The 22799-nt window shown below is 38.9% G+C and overlaps 1 protein-coding gene and 1 pseudogene across 1 annotated transcript; one reads left to right on the top strand and one right to left on the bottom strand.

Annotated features, from left to right (window-relative positions):
- Positions 1-11377: 11377 nt before the first annotated feature.
- LOC133909048 (uncharacterized) lies at positions 11378-13998 on the bottom strand (annotated as a pseudogene).
- Positions 13999-14194: 196 nt separating this feature from the next.
- LOC133909041 (uncharacterized) lies at positions 14195-19172 on the top strand. The gene is made up of 6 exons (XM_062351315.1): positions 14195-14622; positions 15093-15427; positions 16060-16504; positions 16968-17266; positions 18354-18681; positions 18916-19172. Exons 2-5 carry the CDS (start codon positions 15116-15118, stop codon positions 18525-18527), a joined length of 1230 nt encoding a protein of 409 aa, XP_062207299.1. The 5' UTR covers positions 14195-14622; positions 15093-15115; the 3' UTR covers positions 18528-18681; positions 18916-19172.
- The last annotated feature ends 3627 nt before the right edge of the window (positions 19173-22799 follow it).

Raw genomic sequence — 22799 nt, 5'->3', positions numbered from 1 at the left:
TTACTCTCACAAGTAAAGAAGCTCAACGCAAACACATGAAGACAAGGATGAAGATACAAGAGCAAGAGTGAAGCTCAAGTGAAGATGATGGTGATCAAGATGAAGAGAGTTATGAAGAGGATGATCAAAACACATCAAGCGACGAAGAAATTGATCCCAAGATAGCCAAGCTCATGTAACAAGTGGAAAAGAATATCAAGAGGATCAATGCCAAGATTGATCATCTAATCTCAATTGAATACTTGGTCAACACAATCGATCATATTAAGAGGGAGAACATGACCAAAAACAACAGGAAGACAAAGGGAAGAACCAAAGTATTCACAAGCATAGAAAGATGTGTGAGCGACGATGAAGAGTCAAACTCATGCGATGAAAGCCTTATTATCCTCTGTTCCAAGAAAAGCTATTCCTCAAGTGCATCATCACACAAGTCATCTCGCAAGCCATCTCACAAGTGACTTATAGCCAAATATATGGATAACGATGTAAATGATGATGAATTCGATGAGGATTCCTACTCTTAAGAAGAACTCATTTATTTGATCAATGAGCAACAAAAAGACCCTTAAGAAACAATCTAAAGAACTTAAAAAATTCAATACCCCCAGTAACATTTATGCTACATTTGTTTCTAATTATGAATAATTATTGAGCAAATGTAATTTTTTAAACAAGGAGCATGAAAAGTTTAAGGCTAAATTTTGAGTGCATTGAATCTCAAACTAAGGTCCCTTTCAAGCAATCTATCCCGTTCTTTAATTTTAATCCTAAGGTAGATGTTTTCACTTCTTGTGATGATTTAATTGATTTATTTAGCTTACCCCTTTGCAATGAGATTTGTGTTGAGAATATTATTGTAGAACCACCTAGCGATTTCATTGCACAAGAGAATTATGAGCTTAAGCAAGAAGTGAAGCTTAAGAAGGACTTGGCAAGATTAAAGGGTAAGAACCATATCCAACCTTCTCAAGATAACCATGCTACCATGGTGAAGAAGCTTACGGAGAAGTCCACCGTGACATGCTTTAAGTGCCGTCAAGAAGTCCACAAGTCTTTCTAATGCAAGTAAGTTAAGAAGGAGATCAAGGAGAAGAAGAAGATCATGAGCCTCTCCAACAAGACCTTCAACATCTACACTAAGCCCAACTACAAGACCAAAACCAAAAGTAACCACTACAAGCTCAAGAAGAAAAACAATGGTAAGGTGGTTGCACATGGTTGTGAGAAAGAATTTGGGGTGGAACCAACCCATTTAGGTGCCCAAGGAAGTCATCACCAACATGAAATGACCCCAATCAATTTGGGTTTCAAAGAAGACTTGAAGCCCGAGACGGCCTTATGGATTTGGAGACTTAGCTCATAAGATAAAGTGAAGGTTCAAGCAAAGAAGCCAACTATATAAGATTGGACGTATTGATGAAGATCATAATCAACATCTACCCAAATTCCTATCCAAAGGTAAACAAGGCAAATGTACTAGATGCTAAATCCTTCTATTGATGAATTCACTTGCCTTGACTAGGATTGTATATGCTTATTTCAATTTATTGTAATACCTATTATAGGTTTATCTTATAGTAGGTTGCTTGTATTTCTCTCTAACTCATGAGCAATCTACATGGCTTATTAGTGGTAGGTTCTAGTCATGACACTAATTTTACAATTGATATCCTTTATGTGCCATAAGTTCAATATGTAGGATAAATTTTCCATTATTATCAATAATAATTGCATAAATCTCATAAGTATTTAGCACTTGTATATCATATGAGTTGTTTTGAGACTAACATGTGTTGCAAGTGATACCTTTTGTAGTCTCATGAAGTGATCAACAAGTTCCCAGAGGTATGCAATGCTTAAAGGATTCAATCGATATTATTGTCAATTCATTTGTTCATTCAAGCTACCTTCATGAATAATATGGCTTAAACTTCCAACTTGACATAATTGTCTAGTTGTGTATATGTCTCTCTTTTATCATATGCATGCACACATATAGGGGGAATTTAAATCATATTATGTGAGTTTATTGAATTATGATCCTTATTTATCTTTTCAATTGATATCAATACTTCCTACCTTTACAATTGGTATATCTTTTCAATTGGTATCATTTCATTGGATCATAATTTATGAAGCTTTCTCTCATGTGCCATAACGCTCTTCCTCAAGTTCAACATGTGTTTGTAGTATTTTTTGAGATTGTTGACAAATAGGGAGAAGTTTGACGTCCAAAGCAAGAGGCATGCCTAGTGGAGAACAAGCAAGATGCCAAGATTGACAAAGGGGGACTCATCTACATTTGGTATCAAAAGAATACAATGAAAAAGCTCTTGCATGTGTCAATCAAGAGAGATAGTGGCAATAGAGAAAAAGGGAGACACAACAAATAGGGGACTAAGTGGTAAGAACATGCATCCAAGCAATGTGGTAAGACTTTGTGCTATTTACAATTAGTATCATTTATTATTTGCCACTTACTTTGGTTGTGTTATCATCAATTACCAAAAATGGAGAGATTGTAGTGAAAATGACCCTATTAGATCATGATTGTGATTTTGGTTATTAATGACAATATAGTCATTGAGACTAATATGTGTGTCAAGTATATGCTTTAATAGGTCTCATGGATGCAGTACATGAAGAAGCCATTGAAGTCGGGACAAAGTTTGATTGAATTAAAAAAGTCCAGAAAGATTTGTCTCACCGGATGGTCCGATGCAGAGGAGTTTGCACTCACTGGAGCATTATGTCCAGAGACTATTAGCCTCACCGAATAGTCTGGTGTTAGGTCTGAGTGCACACCAGAGTATTTCTATCAGTGGAGTTCAAGAAAGTTACACGTATCGGAAGGTTCGGTGATGAACCGGTGAACATGCCAGAGCATTTATGACAAAGAGTGATAACCTCACGAGATGATCTGGTCCTCAATTAACCAGTACACACCAAAGCATTTCTAGAAGGAGGCAATTGAAGATCAACCCACCGGAAGGTCCAGTGATTGGAGATGTACTAACTGGAGTATTGCGTCAGAGCATTTCTGCAGAGAAGGATTCAAATGTTGAAGATTGAAGATCAACTCACTGGATGGTCTGGTGATATATATGCGTGTACACCGGAGTATTTTGTGTAGAGAAGAATGAAGTGGCTCGGTTGGCTCAAGGTAACTCACCGGATAGTCCGGTGATGGTTTGAAGGTTACGCTGGATAGTTCGATGTTCACAAAGGTTTGAGTGGAGTTCCAACAGCTAGTTTCTAAGGTTGCACTCACCGAATGATCCAGTGTTAGTACTACTATTATTACCGGATCATATGGTGTTAATAGCTTTTCTGAGCCGTTAGGAAAACGGCTAGCTGATGGGTTTGAGGCTATAAATACCCTCCACTCGGTTATTTGAAGGTGTTGGAGTCCAGAGAAACACAAAGACACTTGAGAAGACATCCAAGCCATCAAAGTTCTTAAAGTGATAATCCAAGGCAATTAAGCACAAGATTAGTGAGTGATTAATGCTTATAGGGCTAGAGTGAGTGTCGCTAGGTGATTGTTTCCTAGAGAGTGGATCAGGGAGTGATCCTAGCTTGTACTGGGTGGTACGTTGTCGCTTTAAAGTCTTGATGACTCGCTGTCACCTTGAGTCGGAGTTGTTCAAGCTTGTCAACCCTCCAACTTGGTGTGGAGCGGCGGCAAGATACGTGTACGGGAACACAAAGACTCTTGCCTTTGTGGCTCAAGCTCCAAAGAGAAGACGACGACAAGTGACCGAGAGAGAGGCTAATGGTGAAACCTTACCTTTGTGGCGTAGTGGCTCATTCGGGTTGAGGTCTTGTATTTGTAACTTGGTGGCTCAAGAGCCATGATTAGAAGAGCCTTGGCGACCTAAAGCATATTCTTGGTGGAACTCCAACGTGGACTAGGGTTGACATTCGTTCCATCGATTTCATAGGATAAAAATTCCTTGTGTCGAGTTTGCTCTTTCTACCTTATTTACATTTCTGCATTACATACTTGTAATTTACCTTCCTAGATAGGTTGCAAGCTCTTTTAATCGATAGAGTAGGCACTCTAGATAAACCTAAAGCACATTTAGATAGAATTTGATATAGGTTTATCTTGTGTAGTTTTTGGACTTGAATAGATTCTAAGTGTTATAATTCACCCTCCCTCTTAGGACGTCACCAATCTTCACATATGTCTTATTAGAATTTCTGTAACAAAAGAGGTATTTTAGAATGTTGATCAGTTTATTTGATCTATCATTGTTCGATGCAAGCATCTAGAGATGTCATATTAACTCAACAACGGCATTTGGACCACTTTGTATCTGAAAAATGCCTTATAATTTTATCACAGGATTATCATACAGATAAATAAACTTCGATCAAAGTAACACTCTAAAGTTTAACATAGTTGGCAACCATCTGTAGTAACATAAAAATGAAGTTTGTCAGAATTTCTATAAAAAAAGAAGTCTACCAAAATGTCATTTAGTTTTAGTTCATAGTTGTACCATACATGCAGTATTTGAACTACTCTGTATCTAAAAAAGGCCTTATAATTGTATCAGAGGATCATCAAGCAGATAAATAAACTTTGGTCAAAGTAACGTTCTAAAGTTTTTCACAACTTTGGTCAAAGTAACGTTCTAAAGTTTTTCACAACTTATCTGTTCATTTTAAATATGACTTATATTGCCACTGAATATAAACTCTGTCCAGCATTGAGGTACCTGTGTGAGGAGGGGAGTGATCAAGGAAGAGACATAGGTATGAAGCTGCAGACATTTAATTCAGATTGGTGGAATAAGTTTTGCATTGTACCATAGAAAACATTCATGAATTTTGTAATGATAACACATCTCAATTATTCACTCACCTTTAAAAGCATGACATTCTCTTACTGCATTTTAGTTTCTCCCCCAATTATCCTTGTCTAATTCCTCTATCAATGCATTAAAATTCTTTGCATCTCTTTATGGTAAAATAAAATATGAACATCTAAAATAACACATCTGTACGTGCAATCATGTTACTGGTTGAGCAAACAGGGTGCGTAAATTGATTTTGAATATCATGATGAAAAGTATTATATAGTACACAGAGCGTCTCTTAGAATAAAAAATCAGGAGAAAACTATAATGCAATAGATTGAGATAGTTGCGAAATGAAGATTCTGATGGTGATAGATTTGAAGATTTTGTGGAAGAAACGGTAATTGGAACTTCATAAACTTTGAGGTAGCATTCATTTTTTTTATTCAAAGAAATGGTCGACATTCCTGGGATTTCTCTCTTTGAAGCAGTAAGTTTTGTAGTAGTTTTATCCTCATAAGATTAACAAGCTGCATTTCTTTAACTTGCATTAAAGAGGTTATAGAGGGTGTTCTACTGTCTTTGAGTTTTAGATAAAAGAAAATTTTGTGACATGTTTCTGCCAAAAAAAGGAAGGTAAAACTATAAAATTTATAGAATAAGCATATTTCTGTTAACTTAAAATTAGATATAAGAATTTGGAGAAGCAAATAACAATTCTGAAGTAAAGATTTCAAATTACTGATGCATTGTTTGGAAAGGGCATGCTAAAGGTCTTCTATCTCTCTTGAGTTTTTTAGACTCAATATTATATTAACTGATAGTACTAGATGAGATAGGGTATAATGATGAAAAGACACAGTGAAGGTTTATTTAGTCCTAAGTATGGTTTTGATAATTAATAACAATACCTATGGACTAACAATTATATTAAGAATTGTTAGTAGGTTGTTCCATAGGTGACGCATGGTGGCTTGAGTATGGATTCATTGATAAATGTTATGAAGATCAATAGAGATGCATCGATATCAATAACCTCTAAGTGATGCTCATGTGAAGAAGAAGAAGCTAGAGTAAAAGAGATCTCGAAGGTTGATGCGGTCTCAATAAGATTGACAATAAGCATGAAAGCAAAGTTACTTGTGGAGATCAAGTGACTTAATATATAAAGTTATCGATTAGGTTTTATGAACTAACCATGTGATTTGTGCTTGGGAGTGAGTTGAAGTTAGGTTCCATAAGAAGGTATAAGTTAAATTAAGATATTCAATATGTCAAGTTGGAAGAGAAAGATCAAGACAAATTTAGTGGACAACGTATACGCTTGATGCTTATGGTTTATACCTTGATGATGAACCAAATGAAGATGATGTGAAAAGAAAAGTCTTCCCTACTTGGTGCATGGGAAGCTATCAAGAGAGCTTCATTAAGCTTTCGGAAATTGAGTGAAGATAAAAATTGAAGCGAGAATTATCATCTTCATCAAGAGAAGAAGAGTTGACGACAAGCCTTGAAGAGTTATGATAAGCATCGGAACTTGGATGATGTGTTCGTCAAGTCCAACGGGATTGCTCAAGGCAAAGGTATAACTAAAATATGTTTTCTTGTTTTTCCGGTCTTAAGGAGTTTGGTGGGAGACCGGGTTATAGGATCGATAGTCATACTATCAAGAGGGGCTACCGAAAGAGTTGCTTGATTGTTGTGTCGAGTACTAAAACCATGTGCTTAGTGCGGGATGTGTTTGTGTTAAGAGTTCGCTTTATAAGTCCGATGTATCTAAAAGGTATTTTAGATTTAACCCTTTATTGTTGTTGGCCTTTGTGGCGTGTAGTATGACATGTGACATCTAGTTTAATTTCTAGTGATTAAACTCGTGAAAGTATCAGATGTGTGCTTTCGAAAGTTCCTAGAGTGCCTTTGTTGTAAAAGTCTATGTGTATCGGAAGTTCCGATGTTAGGATCGAATGTTCTGATTGGGGTCGGACAGTTCAATCTCTGAGAACTTGGTGTTCTCGGGTTGCTGAGTGATAGGTATCAGAAAGTTCCGGTGTGTTAATCGGATATTCCGATATATGTCGGAAAGTCCGGTTTGTTGAGAACTTGTTGTTCTCAGTTAGCTGTGTGGAAGTTAATCGGAAGTTTCGATGTGGTGATCGGAAGTTTCAATTGGAATCAGAATCTCCGATCTTGTGTCGAGTTGGGGTTCTCAGTTATGAGTTTGTTTTTAATCGGAAGTTCCGATGTCTGGATCAGAAGTTTTGATGTGTAGTTTTCGCCAGATCTGGGTTGGTCTGTGATTTGAACTGATCAAAAGTTCTGATGTCGAGGCCGCAACATCCAATGTGTGATGGAAAAGGTTGTAACAGTCAGTTTCCGACCATTGAGATTTTAAGGATCAGAAGTTTTGATCTGGGGATCAGAACTTTCAATCAGTGGAGAATCTACCCAATGACTAGTTTTCTAGAGTGGGGTATAAATAGCCCTTACCTCATTTTGTGGGGCTGATTGCTTGGCTAGATTTGTGCTGCATGTGTGAGGTGTTTGAACTTGGTGTTCTACCTTTGAGTGGTCCCCTTCCCTCTCTATCAAGATTTGGTGAGAATCAAGCCTTTGTGGCTTAGTGAATAGAGGGAGAGAGGTGTGAAGGGTGTGGTTCTTTGGTAGCTTACAGTTGTCGTGTTAGTTGCGTGTGTTGAGCACTTGGCGTTGATCATGCATGAGTCGGGAGTTTGTTACTCTTGGAGACTACCTTCTCCTAGATGACTCATTGGTGGATTGTCGATGATCTCCTCAAGTGAAGATTGTGAGGGGGCCCGAAAGTAGTTGCGGAACTCACCATCTCTGAAGTGGAGGAGGAGTTGATTACAGTAGAGATGAGGAGTGCATGTGTGCAACCTTGTGAGGAAAAACGTTGAAAAAGACCCGGCTCAAGTGTGACCGAGTTTTTACAACGGAGACGTAGGATATCTGTGGATATTTGAACTTTGGTAAAAAATAATTTATCTCCGTGTTTCCTTATACTTATGTATTACATTGATATTCACGCTTGTATGCTTGTATGTACATGCTTTGAGTTAATTTCGTGATTTACATCTAGCTATTCTAAACAGATCGGAATATCCGATCACTAGGATCGGAACATTCAATTGGTTTCAATCGGAATATCTTTCAATAGGATCGAAACTTTCAATTGGAGTTTCTTGTATACCTTACTAGATTTAAATAATCTGTCACCCTAGAATTGTAACCTTCACACTTGTTTAGGGTGATTGTGCACTAATTGAGCCTAGCATATTTAGTTCTTTCACTTGTGAAAAATATGTTAGTTTTATTTTCGCTGTAAGTTTAGACCAACTATAAAAAAGGGACGAACTTCTGCAAAAACGCATATTCACCCCCTCTATGCGACATCATTATCCTTCCACATATGATCTGATAAATTCCAAACAATATAGACCATTTCACCATAGCATCAACCAAAATTACTTATGAACATGCACATAATTATATTGGAACTAGAGCAAGAATTAAAAATTCAGGATCAGATTACCTCAATATCGTTGTTGTAGCCTATGTTCAATCAGATTTTATGTCACCTCCCATATATACTTAAAGGTAGTTTGTGCATCCATCTTAGAGACCAAAAGATGAAGTTGTCGCTGGTATTTTGCTTATGAAACAACATTTAGATAAGGGAAAAGTGTATCAATTCTTTCGGGTGGCATTTTTTGAAGTGCTAATCTTTTGGTTGGTATTTTAGAGTTGCATTCACGATTTAAATGACAGTATAATCGCGAACAAACCGATTATGTCATCACAATCTTGGAACTTTAACAAAGCTCATAAAGCAAGTACATGATAGTTACATCATAGGTCACTCCATACGTACTAAGACCAATATGGTCTAGGTATCTATTCTTTTTCAACAGGTACAAAGTGTATGTAAGTCCAAAACTTGCGAATAGTTAAAAAAAATACCTTTAATATCTGCTCTTGGTACCACACAATCAGCAACATAATTAAATTCTACATAGCAAAAAGAAAATCTTAACATGAACAGGTCTACTACTATAAGTTGTTGATAAATCATGATTTATAATGTGATGGTGATCTTTTCTGCCTTTACAAATATTGTTGAATTGAAGTGTATATAGAAAGTGTTAACACCCGCCTTTCAGTTTAGATTCAATACAATTGAATTATTTTAACTGTTAACACAACAAAAGTTATTTCTATAATCTATACAACAAAATATTACAGGAAGCAGGTAATTAATGTGCTTGCAAAAATCACATGAGGCAAGTGGAAAGGATAGTACTTGCTGTAGTGGATGAGGATAGTCATGCATTCAGGCGAGACGCGGCGTTGATGGTGCACCTTAGTGCGCGTGCAAACATGCCCATCCGCCTGGAGCGTGACATGGTGGTTGCCGTAGCATGGATTTTGCCTCCTTTCGTGGCACCATGACGCATGGACACGACTATCATCGCAGAGGAACATGCTCATGGGGGAGATCTGTCGCCGCCTCAGTCAACTAATAACAGTTTTCCTGTCGAGCTTGCGCGGCAGTGGATGGTTCGGGCGATGGAGGAAGATACCGGGTGAGGAGGCCTTGACGCTTGCATTCTATTTAGATTTCTTCTAATTAACCACACTATCTACTATTCTTTTTTTTATTCCTGCCAGCTACTACTATTGCTGGTCTGCATGTTATGTATCTCGGTCCAGTTGATAAGGAGTGTATGTGGTCTCTTCTCATCTCCCTACTTGTGTTATTTGTCATGCATGTTTATGGTTGTGACTCAATTGAACTACTTTATCAGTATCCATGAAGTGGTGATGCCAGCGACCCTCTCTTGGGCGTCTAGACGCCGCTGACGGAGGGCAACATGTGCAGGCCCGACAGGCTTCATGGTAGTTTGTCGAACGTCTTTGTTCAAGAAGATGCTTTCACATATGAGTTTTTTTGTTGGACTTTGGGTGTTCAGATAACACTGCAAGTTTTAGGATCTTGATGTATCTACCATTAGTAAATACATGTTTTTTTCCCCTTTCATAGAATCTCTCATCTTCATGATCGATGTTCATATGCTTTTGTCTGAAAAAGAAAAGTTCATATGCTGTGTATCTGTGGTATCCAAAGGTTTCTTTTCTTGTGTCGCTAGTGCCCTCATCCAGGAGGAGCTCAAGTGCCTTAGAGCCTGTTGTTTCGAATTATGGATTGTAGATTGTGTTTTACAATTCAGATTGTGCAAATAAATGGCTAGATTATGTAAGTGAATTCTCAAAATCTAGATCTGAATTATGGCACAATCCACAATCCACCTTGGAGGAGCTTGTACAATCCAGAATCTAGATTCTCACATTTCAAGGGAACAAACAAGCCCTTAGCCTCTCCACCCGTTCGATATGGATACACTCTCGTTCTAGGTATGTTGCCCTGTCATCCTTTTCTGATGTTGCTCATACCTCACTTGAGTCTTAGGCATATGAACTCTTCGTTAGCTAAATACGCGAATATGGACCGATTCAAACAAAATACACACAAATTTAAACATACATTGAAAAATTATGAATTTGAGATGGATGGTTAGACTATGAATTTAAATGAATTTAGGAAGAAGAATCGTGAAAATCAAATTTGAAACTGAGGAGGAATGAGCTTTCAAATTTTGTTGGGAAGAAAAATGGGAAAAAGAAAAAGAAAAAGAAGGAAATATTCTAAAATATATTTTTTTTGGCTGTCGGCAGCAGCACAGTGCGGCATTAATTGGCCTCCCGGCCAGCTGCTCGAGCTCTAGCGTAGCGCCGCCGTGCGCAGTGGGTAGAACTCACCAGAGCTTCACCATCTAGAGGCTCCGGCCACCTTTTTGAGCGGAACAAATATCGGTAGACTCATGGAAACATGAGAAACTCATTTTTTAGGTGAGTTCGTATATTGGAGCACTATAGAAATGGCGCAATGGTGAAGCAAAACAGACCATGGAGGAGCTTGGGAACATGAAGAATAGAGGCATGGGAGTGTAAAACGATGCATGGGTAAGCTTTGGGGACTTGATCTTTACCTCCTGGGGTCGTCAACCGGTGTAAAAGAGCTTCAAATAGGAAGATCAGGATGGGGCAGTGGAGAGCAAAATTTGCTCTAATGGAGCAAAGAAAGATACCGATCGAGGAGGCCTTGACTCTCACACTATCCCTGGCGCTCGATCCGATGGTGGCAGCTCGAGGCAACGACGGCTCTGGTCGACATGGATCCGACGGCGTTGGCTCTCCCCGAGCAACGGCTTCCCTTCCACGGCCGACAGCGATAGCGTGAGGAGGGCACGTGGAGCGCGAAGTCGGTCGAAGCATCTAGAGCGAAGGTGCGAGTCATCTATATCAGGATGAGTGAGCGAGGAAGGATTTTTCGAGCGAGCGAGTCGAACTCCACATCGGACGGTCATCAACTCCCACAACTAAGGTCTGACGTTTCCCAACCCATGTGGTGACATGAATAGGCTAAGAGGGATGAGAATGGACTGCTTTTACTATGACTACTCGAGTGACCTCGTGTTGTAACGAAAAAAATTATATAACATTAAATATATATAAATGTTATAAACTTCAGAGTCAGAAATTATCTTGAAGATGCCAAAAAAAAAAACTAGATTATGTCTGAATTATGAGCCAGAGCACCGTGCCAGGATCCTCTCCGGGTGAGGTAGGACGGTTGGAACACAGGTATGTGGGAGACAGGCCGCATCATGAGCGTTGGCGCTGCGTGCTTTCCATGGTGCTAGCAATTGGGGAAGTCAGGAAATGCAACGGGGCGGCTGCCACCTTCTTCACTTGGACATGTCACAAGATGTCCACAAGCTCACCTCTACTACCACCCCGTCCTTCATCCACGTGTCCAGCGGCTTGTCAGAAAATGCCGCACCATCCTGTGCACTGAGAATCACACAATAGCAGTGTTCAGGATCTACTGCCAGTTAAAAGATACATGTGCTTTCGTTAGAAGGCCGACTCTTTCAAAAGATGGTGCAAAATAGAACCACTGATGCAACCTCTCCAGTATGTAATGCCAGTCATATATCAGTTCAATTCAGAAATTAAAAAGTGATGGCCTGCCTGTTCTCTGCAATCAAACGGACCATCACAGCTCAAACCACTGAGACAACTGTCAGTCTGAAGTTCGAACTATTTCTTGCTTATATGATGGAGAGCCAAAGCTACATTTTGGATCCATCTGAATGTATATGCTAAAGTTTAGATCACGATATGAATAGCATTTTACAGGTTGTTCACAACCCATAGGAACCATGCCAAAAGCAATATGTGAAAAATGAAAACAGGAAAACAATAGAGCATCCCCAGAATTCAAACTTACTGGTCTTTGATGAACGATAATAATGGATCGTCCATGGCTGCACCGCCTTGCCGCTCACCAACTTTCTTCCAATAGCCTGCAGAGCTACCCAGGTGTTAGGAGATGTGTAAAATTAACAATATTGCATCATCACTCGCCAACTTTCCTTTGTTAGCATCTAGCTTTTTGAACGAAACAGGATATAAAAACTAAAACAATAATGAATAATGATAAAGGCATAATGGATTTATATAACAGTGACATCTAACAACACTACAAGAATAATGAGCGAGCAAGTCACCTGAAGTTTTAATAAGGGATGTGGCATCAGACTAACAATCGCAGCATCAGCGCAAGAATCAAACTTGCTTACATTCCAAATCTGAAAGGGTATCCTTCCAAAGGAACCCGCATCCCCAATATCTTCCTCTTCAAGCTTATCTTTCCACAGCCGTGATTTTACATCTTGAAATGATTTTTGAAGCATGCTCTGCGAGGAACCAAGAAATCAATCATAGTTATTGAACATACAGAAAGCATAATTGTTACAATGCTGGCTATTGAGGATTTCGCACAAACCTGAAAGTCAGCACCATCAAAGCGCGCGATAACACCAGGAAAAACTACAGAAAGTTCGTCTGAATCTGAATTCTTCCCAAGCGTTTTCCTTCCTCTAACGAAAATTGAGTTTCAGTATCTTCGCAGGATATATGCTCTGAAATAAGAAAATCCAAGGGGTGGCAACTATTATCATTGAGGAAAACCAAAAGAAATATACATGCCAGCTAAAGGTTGGAGAGAGACAGCATAATTAATGGCAGTAGAAGCAATCTAAGCAAAGTATCTTCTCTCTGCACTACAATACATGTGCTGCCTACATAATAACCTGTGAAAATTTCTGGAGGCAAAATTCTATCTTTGAGTTTACACCACTCGTCTGGACTCTGGACACCAAAACAGACCTTAGGAATTTACTGCTAAAATTTGCAACATTGAAAGAAATTCTTTAAAACTTATTTGATCCCAGTAAGAGCATTCGGTTGAGTGAAGATATTCCTAAAATTTACAAGACGAACTGGTTCCACAAACCCTAATAGAATTACTAATCTGGTCTTAAAAAATAGGATTGACAATCTAAAAATTCTCCGAAGAATACAATATCTACAGAGAGATAGATGGATGGATCATAGAAGCTACCTGCTTGTGCAGTAGATCGCCGGCGAGCGAGTAGAACAGGAGCCACCCGGCGTCCGTGCCGACCTCCACGGCCACCCCCTCCTCCCCCTAGGCGCTGTCCTCCACAGCGAGCGGGACCCACTCCACGGCGGAGATTCGGCCCTCGTCGAGCCCCAGCGCGGGCTTCACCGTGACCCCACCACCCCTGCCTCCGCCCCCGGTGACCGGGACGATCACGAGCACCAACCGCACCGCGTAGGCCACGGCGAGGGCGAAGTAGGTGCGGACCGTGCCGTCCGAGAGCGCGACGGTGCATCGGTCTAGGTCCTCCAGCCCGTACCGCGGCGGCGGCGGCGGGATGACGGCCATCACGGCCTCCACCGCCGCTACGGTGAGCAGAGGCCGCGTCGGGGGCAGCGTTGGTGGCAGGGGCTGCGGTGAGCCGAGGAGCGGGTGCGTGGATCCGGGAGGGAGCGAGCGGGAAGGAGGCGTCGTGGATCGGGGATGGATCGGGTGAGAAAAGCAAGCAAATTCTATAAAACTTTATCAATATAAAACTTTATCAACAAAGACACTGTTTCGTGTGATAATATACGTTTACTTCTTCTTTCTTCTTTTTAACTTGATCATTAAATTATAAAATAAATATTGTAATAGGGTTTTATAAAAATCTTTTTAGATAAGACCTTAGGGAATTTACTTTCAAACTTAACCAGAGCCAATCTAACGTGCGAATTTACTTTCAAACTTAACGAGAGCCAATCTAACGTGCGAAGCTAGGAGCGGAGGAACCACCTGTCAGATGTGAGGAGAAGAGGTGCAGTAGAGATATAGATGCGAAGCTACCGTAGAAACGTTTTCAGCTGCATTCGGCGCAGTGGATGTAACCGAACAAATCCTTCCCCATATCCCATCGACCCCCAAATCCTCCTGCTCCAAAACCCAGATCGGCGCACAGTGGATGCATCCTGCTTGCTTCGCAGCAGGATCGAGCAGAAGGCGGGCAGCCAGGCGGCAGACGCACAGACGCAGGGGTGAGGGCACGGGCGGGACGGACGCCGTGGATCTCGTCGACGACGTTGGCCGGGGAAGCTCTCTGCCTGGACGGACGCCGTGGATCTCGGCGACGACGTTGAGTGGTGAAGCTTCGCGGGTGGCGTTGGAGGCGATGCTTTGCGGGCTTGCGTGAAGGGCGTGCGTCCGATTTCCTGCGCCTGAGCCTGAAGTCCTGAACTCGGTTGCCTGAGTCAGGCAGCAACATCAGGGCACCAACCAAACACCATTCCGGTAAATCTCAGGGAGGACTCCCAAACAAGCCCATAGTTCATTGCCAAGTGCATGTCGTATATGTGGTACAGTGGTAGATGTAAACCTCTACATGGACATTTACTGGTTTCTTTTGGTGACTTCTTGAGAAGCTAATCCTGAATGAATGCCAGGAGTCTGCTATTCCTCTAAGATATTCTAGACGGCAAAAGACGTTGATCAATTTGAATCTGTTCTCATGCCTAGGTTTTATCGATACATAGCTTCTGATAGCTTGTCGGTTATTCTAAGGATTCAACCTATCCCCTCTACAAAATGTCAGAACTTAGAACCGCCATAATATGTTTTCATTTATCTGCTACGACAATGGTGACTTAATGAATGTGTAGCCCTTTGATTTGCAAGCTTCAATGTAGCTTGCAAATATTTTTGTTTGCCTTGGCTAATACTTCTTTCTTTCTCCCCCCCTCACTTGCTTGCAATAACTGTAGGTTGAGCGGATATTTCTTTGCCAATGGCGAGGGAACCAAGTCCTGAAATAGATGATGAACTTTTCAATGAAGTTTATGGAAAAGCATATAGTGGTCCAGTTGCATCAGCTACAAACAGTGTGATGCCTAAAGTAAATGCCGAGAAGAGACCCCTGACTCGTGATAAATCAGATGATGAAGATGAGCCACTGGATCCCAATGCTGTTCCTACAGACTTCACAAGCAGAGAGGCTAAGGTCTGGGAGGCTAAAGCTAAGGCTACAGAAAGAAACTGGAAGAAGAGGGAGGAAGAAATGATTTGTAAAATATGTGGAGACTCGGGCCACTTTACTCAGGTGCTCTTCTTTCTATTGAAATTAGAAACTGCATGCAAGTAAATCAATATAAAGACATGTATGGGACATACAAGGATTACTAGTGGTTGTTATTCGCGTAATGTTATCAACTTTGTAGCACTGGTGTACTGATCCTAGTGACTTTAAACAGCAGGTTTCTTTCCTTGTACACAATCAGCATCATATGATGTTTCTATCTGCAATGAAGTGCTGGGATTTGTTGGTAGCCTTGTTTATTTTATTCTTTATCTGTGATTCACAGCACATAATAAAAAAAATAATGCTTCAACCTTTTTAATAGAAGTATGTGGCAATGTCGGTCATAAAAATTGATGCACAAAATTGTATTTCACCTTTTCACATCTTTATCTTGTACATTTTGTCCTACATGGTTAGTGCAAAGTTAGAAAGTAAGCCATGTTGCATTGACAGGATAATCCTGCAGTTGTAGTTTCTGTTATCCGCTTTGTATTTTACCCTTTTACTTTGGTGTATCCTGCACCCTCCTCTATTTTCTTTGATGTATCCTGCACTATGTATATAATTTTATTTTTATTTTACCTTCCTCTGCTAAGTGCTAATAAAAATGTCAAAGCCTGTTCTTCATTTAACATTTCCTCCTTTCTGAATAGGGCTGTCCATCTACACTTGGGCCAAATAGGAGAAATTCTGATTGTTTTGAAAGAGTTCCAGCAAGAGATAACCAAGTCAGGGATCTTTTTACTGAGAGGACAATAAGTCAGATTGAGAAGGATGTGGGGTGTAAAATCAGAATGGATGAGAAGTTCCTATTTGTCAGTGGCAAGGATAGGTTAATATTAACAAAAGGTGTTGATGCTGTGCATAAAATTATTCAAGAGGGTAAAGGTAAATATAGTCCAAGCAGTCCAAAACAGGGTCGCTCTAGATCGCCTGTACGAAATACTACTGAATTTCGCCCCAGACACTCTGATTCTCAACGGTCCCGTAGCCCAAGAAATGCATCACACTCTCAAAGTAAAGGATACTATAATGAAAGACATCTAGATGGTCACTTACACGACAATATACCCAATTTTTCAAAAGGATCTCCACAAGGTAGGCTGCTCAGGAACACTGGCCTCATCATCTATTGTTTGAGCATTATGAGCCAGAGAAACAGACAATTTGTGCTAAGAAAATGCCTTGGTCCCTTTCTGTTGGTTACTGCCATGCTAGAGAATAACTTTTTTGGTCCTTTTGCAGCTCGAGGTAAGTTCAAGCTTTATGTGCTCGAATATGAAGTGTTTCTGCCTGGTTATTGATCAGACAGACTACCTCGAATATGTCCGCGAATATGAAGTATTTCTGCCTGTTTATTGATCCGACAGACTATCTTGAATACAACACACTACATGTTGAAAGATTTTTCAGTCATGTATGAGTTGGATGGACTGCAATTTGTGTATTGCATGTGACATTATTCCTCCTTTCAGTACAATAAAGTCTACTTAGGTGTCAAACTGTCTTAGCCATCTGGAACTAAAATGCAATATGTTACATGTTCTTTCTTTTGCTGAAGCTTATGACATCTGCGGAGCAAAAGGCCGTCCAGCCCAATCAAAATCTCCATGCCATCCTTCTTATCTTGATGATTCCCCTAGAACACATGGCGGGAATAACCAATATGCTGCTGCACGTATGCCCAATAACTGGGGCATTGAGAGGCATGGAACAGATTCCCGTTCAGGCCTTAACTTTGATGTGCCATCCCACCAACAGACCTTGGAAGAGCTTGAAATGGAGTTTAAAAGGGAAGCTACAGAATTAGCTAGAGCCCATGACCAAGAGGAGGATGAAGAGAACTACAAGCATCAGGAGGTAAAGTGTTTTTTGGTACCATGAATATTGCTTCATTTCTCTATTGATATTTCACTACAAAATGGTTACTGTTGGTATCTAATTATGACCCGCTGTGATTCGACCATGACCAGAAAGAGTCAGCAAAGCTCTTTACCTATTTTTTCCCCTTATAAAGTTTCAGAAGTATCAGAAGATTATTTGTATGACCATAGTGCTTTGAAGTATGAGAAAAGAAGTTATATCACATCATTCACCTCATTCAACAACAACAAAGCCTTGCAGTCCCAAGCAAGTTGTTTTGTTTTTCTTTCTTTATTTATTTTTTTTGGGAGGGGGGGGGGGGTTAGAGATGTACCCAACAAGAGTCACCAACAAAGAGGATTTAAGATCGTGTCTCTGTTAATTTCATCATCTAAAGCATATAACAGACTACCAAATGACTGCAGAATTTTGGGGTATTGTATTATTTGCCATGTCTACATTCAATTGGAAGTACCTGGAAGTAGAAACTTTTCTCTCAGTTAATCTCAGATTTTTTTTTTCAAGTTTTTTTCTTTTAACTACCCATACAATTGGATGGCTAACTGGTTCAACTGAAAGTTGGAGTTAGAATTAATCCACTTATTTTTTGAGAGCCCAATGAGTTGCTAGCATAGCCTACCTTGTTACATGTGTGGACTGCATGGCCATGGTAGGGTAATGCATTTTTTCTTACTGGATGGCAAGGCGCTGCAAAACACTTTCAAAGATGAATAAATTGTTTCTTTTATCTGTGTAACAATTTCATCTACTAATTTAATTGAATTATAGTGGGCTGCTTAAGCCCCGAGCAACTTCTAATGTTTGGATCCTTTACTTACGATATACTTCTGGTTGTAACCAAGAACTTCTGTTTTACTTTTCATGCTAAGGGCTAGGGCACAACCAATAATTATGTTCATTAAAGTCAAGTTTGCATCTTCCAGTCTTTCAGCATGTTTGCTTAATTCGTAACGTGTTCCATTCCGTGGCAAAAGCATCCACTAATTGATTTGTAATGTGTTCCACTTGGTGTATTTGTGTCTGCCTTTGTTATTTCCTAATGTCAATCTTCTTTCCAATGCAGTCCTTGAGGGTGATAAGAGAAAATTTCATGGAGAGAGTGACTACCATGAGGAATATGCACGCAAGGAAGTGGGACACATTTCTTGAACAAACTTCTAAAAGGCAACAGCAAGCGCAGACTTCTTACACCCAAATAGGTTACCCAGATTTTGAGCAGGGAACTACACATATTTAAGCTACACGTCAACCAATGGATTCAAAGAGCACATATCCATATGCTTCTGATAACTATTCAGCCCCAAAGGCTCATGCTGCTTATGGCGAGTTTCAGCATGAGAGGCATGATCATTTTGGGAGGACCTATGGGCGATATTAGCTTTTGACTAGTGGTGAGTTAACCCTCATTTTAGCTTTTAACGTTAAGATGTGCAGTTCAAGTGTATTTAGAGGTAGCATTTTTGTGGTTTGAGGAACTGGCACAATGGTAAGTTGATGTTCTAGGTAAGCTAGTTAAAGGGTTACTGCTACGTGATTCAGACGAGCTAGCCTCCATCTTACTACGAAATGCTGACTAAATGTCCCCTTCCATCTTTGAATCCTAAAAGTGGTTCCCAAATTTTCAGGGCGATTGTGTGAGGAATCAGTGTCAATGGTATTCTACTTAGCCCTCTTAGCACCTATTTGCTGTTATGTAGTTTGAGAAGGTAAGAATTCATATTTTGGCAGAACTTTGTCTTCCAGTTTCTTTTGCAGTCAGTACCATCACAATGGGACGTGGAACTGTCCATGCGGGATTCAGATATTGTAACAATCTGCTTTTCAATAGCTTTGCCAAAATGCTGTGAACAATGTTAACATGGTATAGGCTATTCCTTCTTCATCTGCTCTGTAGAAACTTCGGCACACTACTTTGCGTTTGTATGAACCTATTATCTTACTAACTGGCTTGGGATTTCACATGTCAAATATGTTGGCATGACAGTTTATTGCAATTCATTTCTTGTAAGCAAGGTTTCTGATAAGTCTTTTTTTAGGGTTTGGTAACCAATATGCATTAGGAACATGTTAAAAGTAATGATTTTGGTCCTCGTGTTCGTCCCAATTTGTGCAAAGCGAGTTTGTGAAATTTGGTCAGGTTGTCTAAGCCAAACACTGTTTCCCTCATTTTTTTGATTTCTTGAAGCTTCGGAAAAGGTAGCCGCACTAGAATACTAGATTGCAGCCTACAAGTAATCAGACTGAGAGTGAACTCAGAGTCAAACTGAACTAGTTAAAGTATTCGTGCCTTGTAATAAAAATATAAATATTAAACGTGATAATATTAAACATAAATTTAAGTTAAAGTATTTGTGTCTTGTAATAAAAATATAAATATTAAACGTGATAATATTAAATATAAATTTAAGGTATGAAGATGTGGACATGTAATGAGAGTGATGCTGAACGAATATGTTAGAAGCGAGGCTGTAGTTTGATTTTTCAAATAAGATAAAAAAAGGATTATTCACTAATCTTCTTCTGAATTTATTTATTTATCTTTATTAGTACAATGAGACGGGAAACTGAAAGACGAGGGTGGATAATAAAAAGAGTAAATTATTTAAATTTTAAGAATTTTTATAAGATGTGAGCTGAGAGGGAAATAGGTGTCGCGAGAACTAACTCATATTTTATATAATATAGATATTCATTTGAATTTGATCGCATTCATTTTGGATATGCCCGGACAGATTGATGCTTTTTGGTGGTGATTAGAACCAATTCTTTTGGATCTGTAGGAAAAAATGAACTAAATTTCCTACAAATCTCAATGGACCAATCTAATCCCTACGTATCCAAATATGCTCAATAAGAGTCGAAGCTCCGATGTCGCATTAAACTAAGAAACATGTCCATGTCGCTTTCATGTGATACCCCAGTTACGTTTTAGCTGACGAACAGTCAAGTCAGATTCTCAGGTTGCTTTGAGTACGCTATACGGCTTAATTTTTGTTTGGTATTTATGTTGTTGAGTAAATTTCGCAAGATAGATTAGTTAAATTATCGTAAAACTACATTAATAAGAGCATGTATAATGGGATATTTATATGAGGTGTTTATGGGAAAAATCATTTTTTTTTCTCAACTGCACATGTGTTTAGACGGAAGGCAATATGTTTGCTTAAGTATCATTTTTTATATTAGTGTTAATAAGATAGTTGGTCATATTTAAACACATGTAATCTTTATTTGCATTAAAAATTATGATTTTTATAATTACTTAATATTATCTTTCCTTAAACATCTAGCCATAAGCACCTTGCATTATTCATGCCTCGAGAAGACTATAAATTTAGTGCATTTTTATCACAAAACTGTAGATTGTGCAACCTCCTTCCCATCTCCATCTGTTGATGACTATGTCTGACTTGTAGTGACACGATATGTAGTCTTACGATACAATTGCCTTTAAATCTGTATTTTTCTATAAATATTCTTAAATATGCAATTTTATGATAATTTAGTTTATTCTATCTGTAGTTTTGCTAAATTTACTCTAAGTTGTTCTCTTCAATTTTGTTGAGATTCAACCATGTCAATTTGCTAGGAAACTATGTGTGCCTGTCACTACCGATAGAATGGCACTTGTCCTGGATTTCCTTTCATTATGCTGTCGTGGAATGTTAATTATCAACAACTTCGATATGGACTTCCGCTCAGAAAAAAACACTTCTTTTATATTTTAAAATTATAAAATGAATACTTGAGATGAACGCTCGATTTGATATGCATGCATACAGTTGGCCGTAACTAGAAAAGAAGCACGCTGTTGGCACGCATAGTTGAGTTGATTTTGTAGGTAACCTGTGGTGAAATAGTGCTATTTATTATGCCATGACTTTATATGAAATTTTATTCGTGTGCGGCGGCCGACGGTTGTCGCAGCCAATAGGCCATAGAGTGTTTTTATTATTGTAAGTTAAATGGGCCAAAGATTGGTGTTTTGCTATCGACGTGGCTCGATATTGGCTCAGTTTTTGGTGCAGGATCCGGTCTATAAGATTGCCATTGGAGAGACACATCATCGCCTGTCACGTACATAATGGTTGCAAGTAGGACAGTGTTTGAGATCCATGTGAAGTGTTATGGATGCTTGAGATGAACGGAGGCGCGGATGCAGACGAGCAAGGTGCGGGTCAGGTACAGGAGCGAATGGGTGAGTTCATATTGATTTCTTTTGGTGAGGGAGTTTAGATTGATTCCAAATTTTTAAACATTATTTTCTGTCAGACTGTGACTCTATTTTCTTTTAAATCATTGTGTTGTTTAAAATTAATGTAATAAAATAAGATCTAATATGAATATATATTTTCTATTTTTGATTTTTTTGAAAAAAAAATCAACACTTTAAATATACTAGATCAACAATTGAAGTAAGCTGTAAAAATATTTTTAAAAAATCCCACACATAAAATGTTGAAATAATTTTCTAAAATTTTTGAGTTAGTTTCTGCAAATTACTAAATCAAGTTTCAAAAAAAATGTTGAGTGCATATGAAAGATGTAAAGCATATAACATACAAAATATTGAACATGTTTTTCTAAATTGTTGAATTAGGTCACACAATTTGTTGAATCAAGTCATTTAATTTTTTAGTGCATATGAGTTTCACGAAATCATAAACCTAGAATACAATTCATTAATCACAAGGTAAAAAAGAAGCAAATGAATTTGAAACAAAGTTTAAAAAAGAACAACATTTTAGCCTGAGGTTAGGGATGTAAGTATGTACCCAATAGATAGTTTTAGATCATAACTTAATTCATTTTTTCTTAACGTAATTGGGTGGAAGTGAATGTTTAATTCATTTTTTAGTTTGAGTGGACTAGGAATGGCAGTGAGGCTCCGTTCTCCTGTAACCTATGTGGAAGTCCCCTATTAGGGTATAGGTATGAAAAAATTTGATCTTCGTGAATTTATAGAGGGACGGGGTTAGAAAGATGCTCCCATCTTCGCTTCCCGATATCACACATATACATGATTTTATTAATATATAAATATACAAATATTACATGCGTAGGAAAAATAATAAATTACTATTATATTTTTTATCTAACCTACGATAGTTAACTCATATTGTATTAATCAACCTCATATATATAATAAATTACTTATTTATACTACACACACATTGTTAATATATATATAAATAATCAACTATGATTTAATTTTATATTTTTATTAAGTACTTGATGCCCGTAAAATTTCTCGTTAGAAAAAAACTTCCTCCAATAACTAAATGGGACAGGAATGGGGAAGTATTTTCCAGCAAGAATTGGCCCGTTACCATCCCTGGGTGGACCCGATGACCAGAAAATACAAAACATGCATCCCTAGCTGTAGGCCACGTTGCCTCCCAGTCTTGGGCTGCACGAGTTGCTGCTGCTGGGGCTGATGTACACTGAAGCTTCTCCCAACCTGAAGCATCCCCTGGCCCACGACGGCCCGAGACGCACCCGGCGGCAT

The sequence above is a fragment of the Phragmites australis genome, chromosome 1 (genome assembly GCF_958298935.1).
Source record: "Phragmites australis chromosome 1, lpPhrAust1.1, whole genome shotgun sequence".
Classification (NCBI taxonomy): domain Eukaryota; kingdom Viridiplantae; phylum Streptophyta; class Magnoliopsida; order Poales; family Poaceae; genus Phragmites; species Phragmites australis.
Note: the sequence above shows the minus strand (reverse complement) of the source record. Positions and strands in the feature narration are given on the sequence as shown.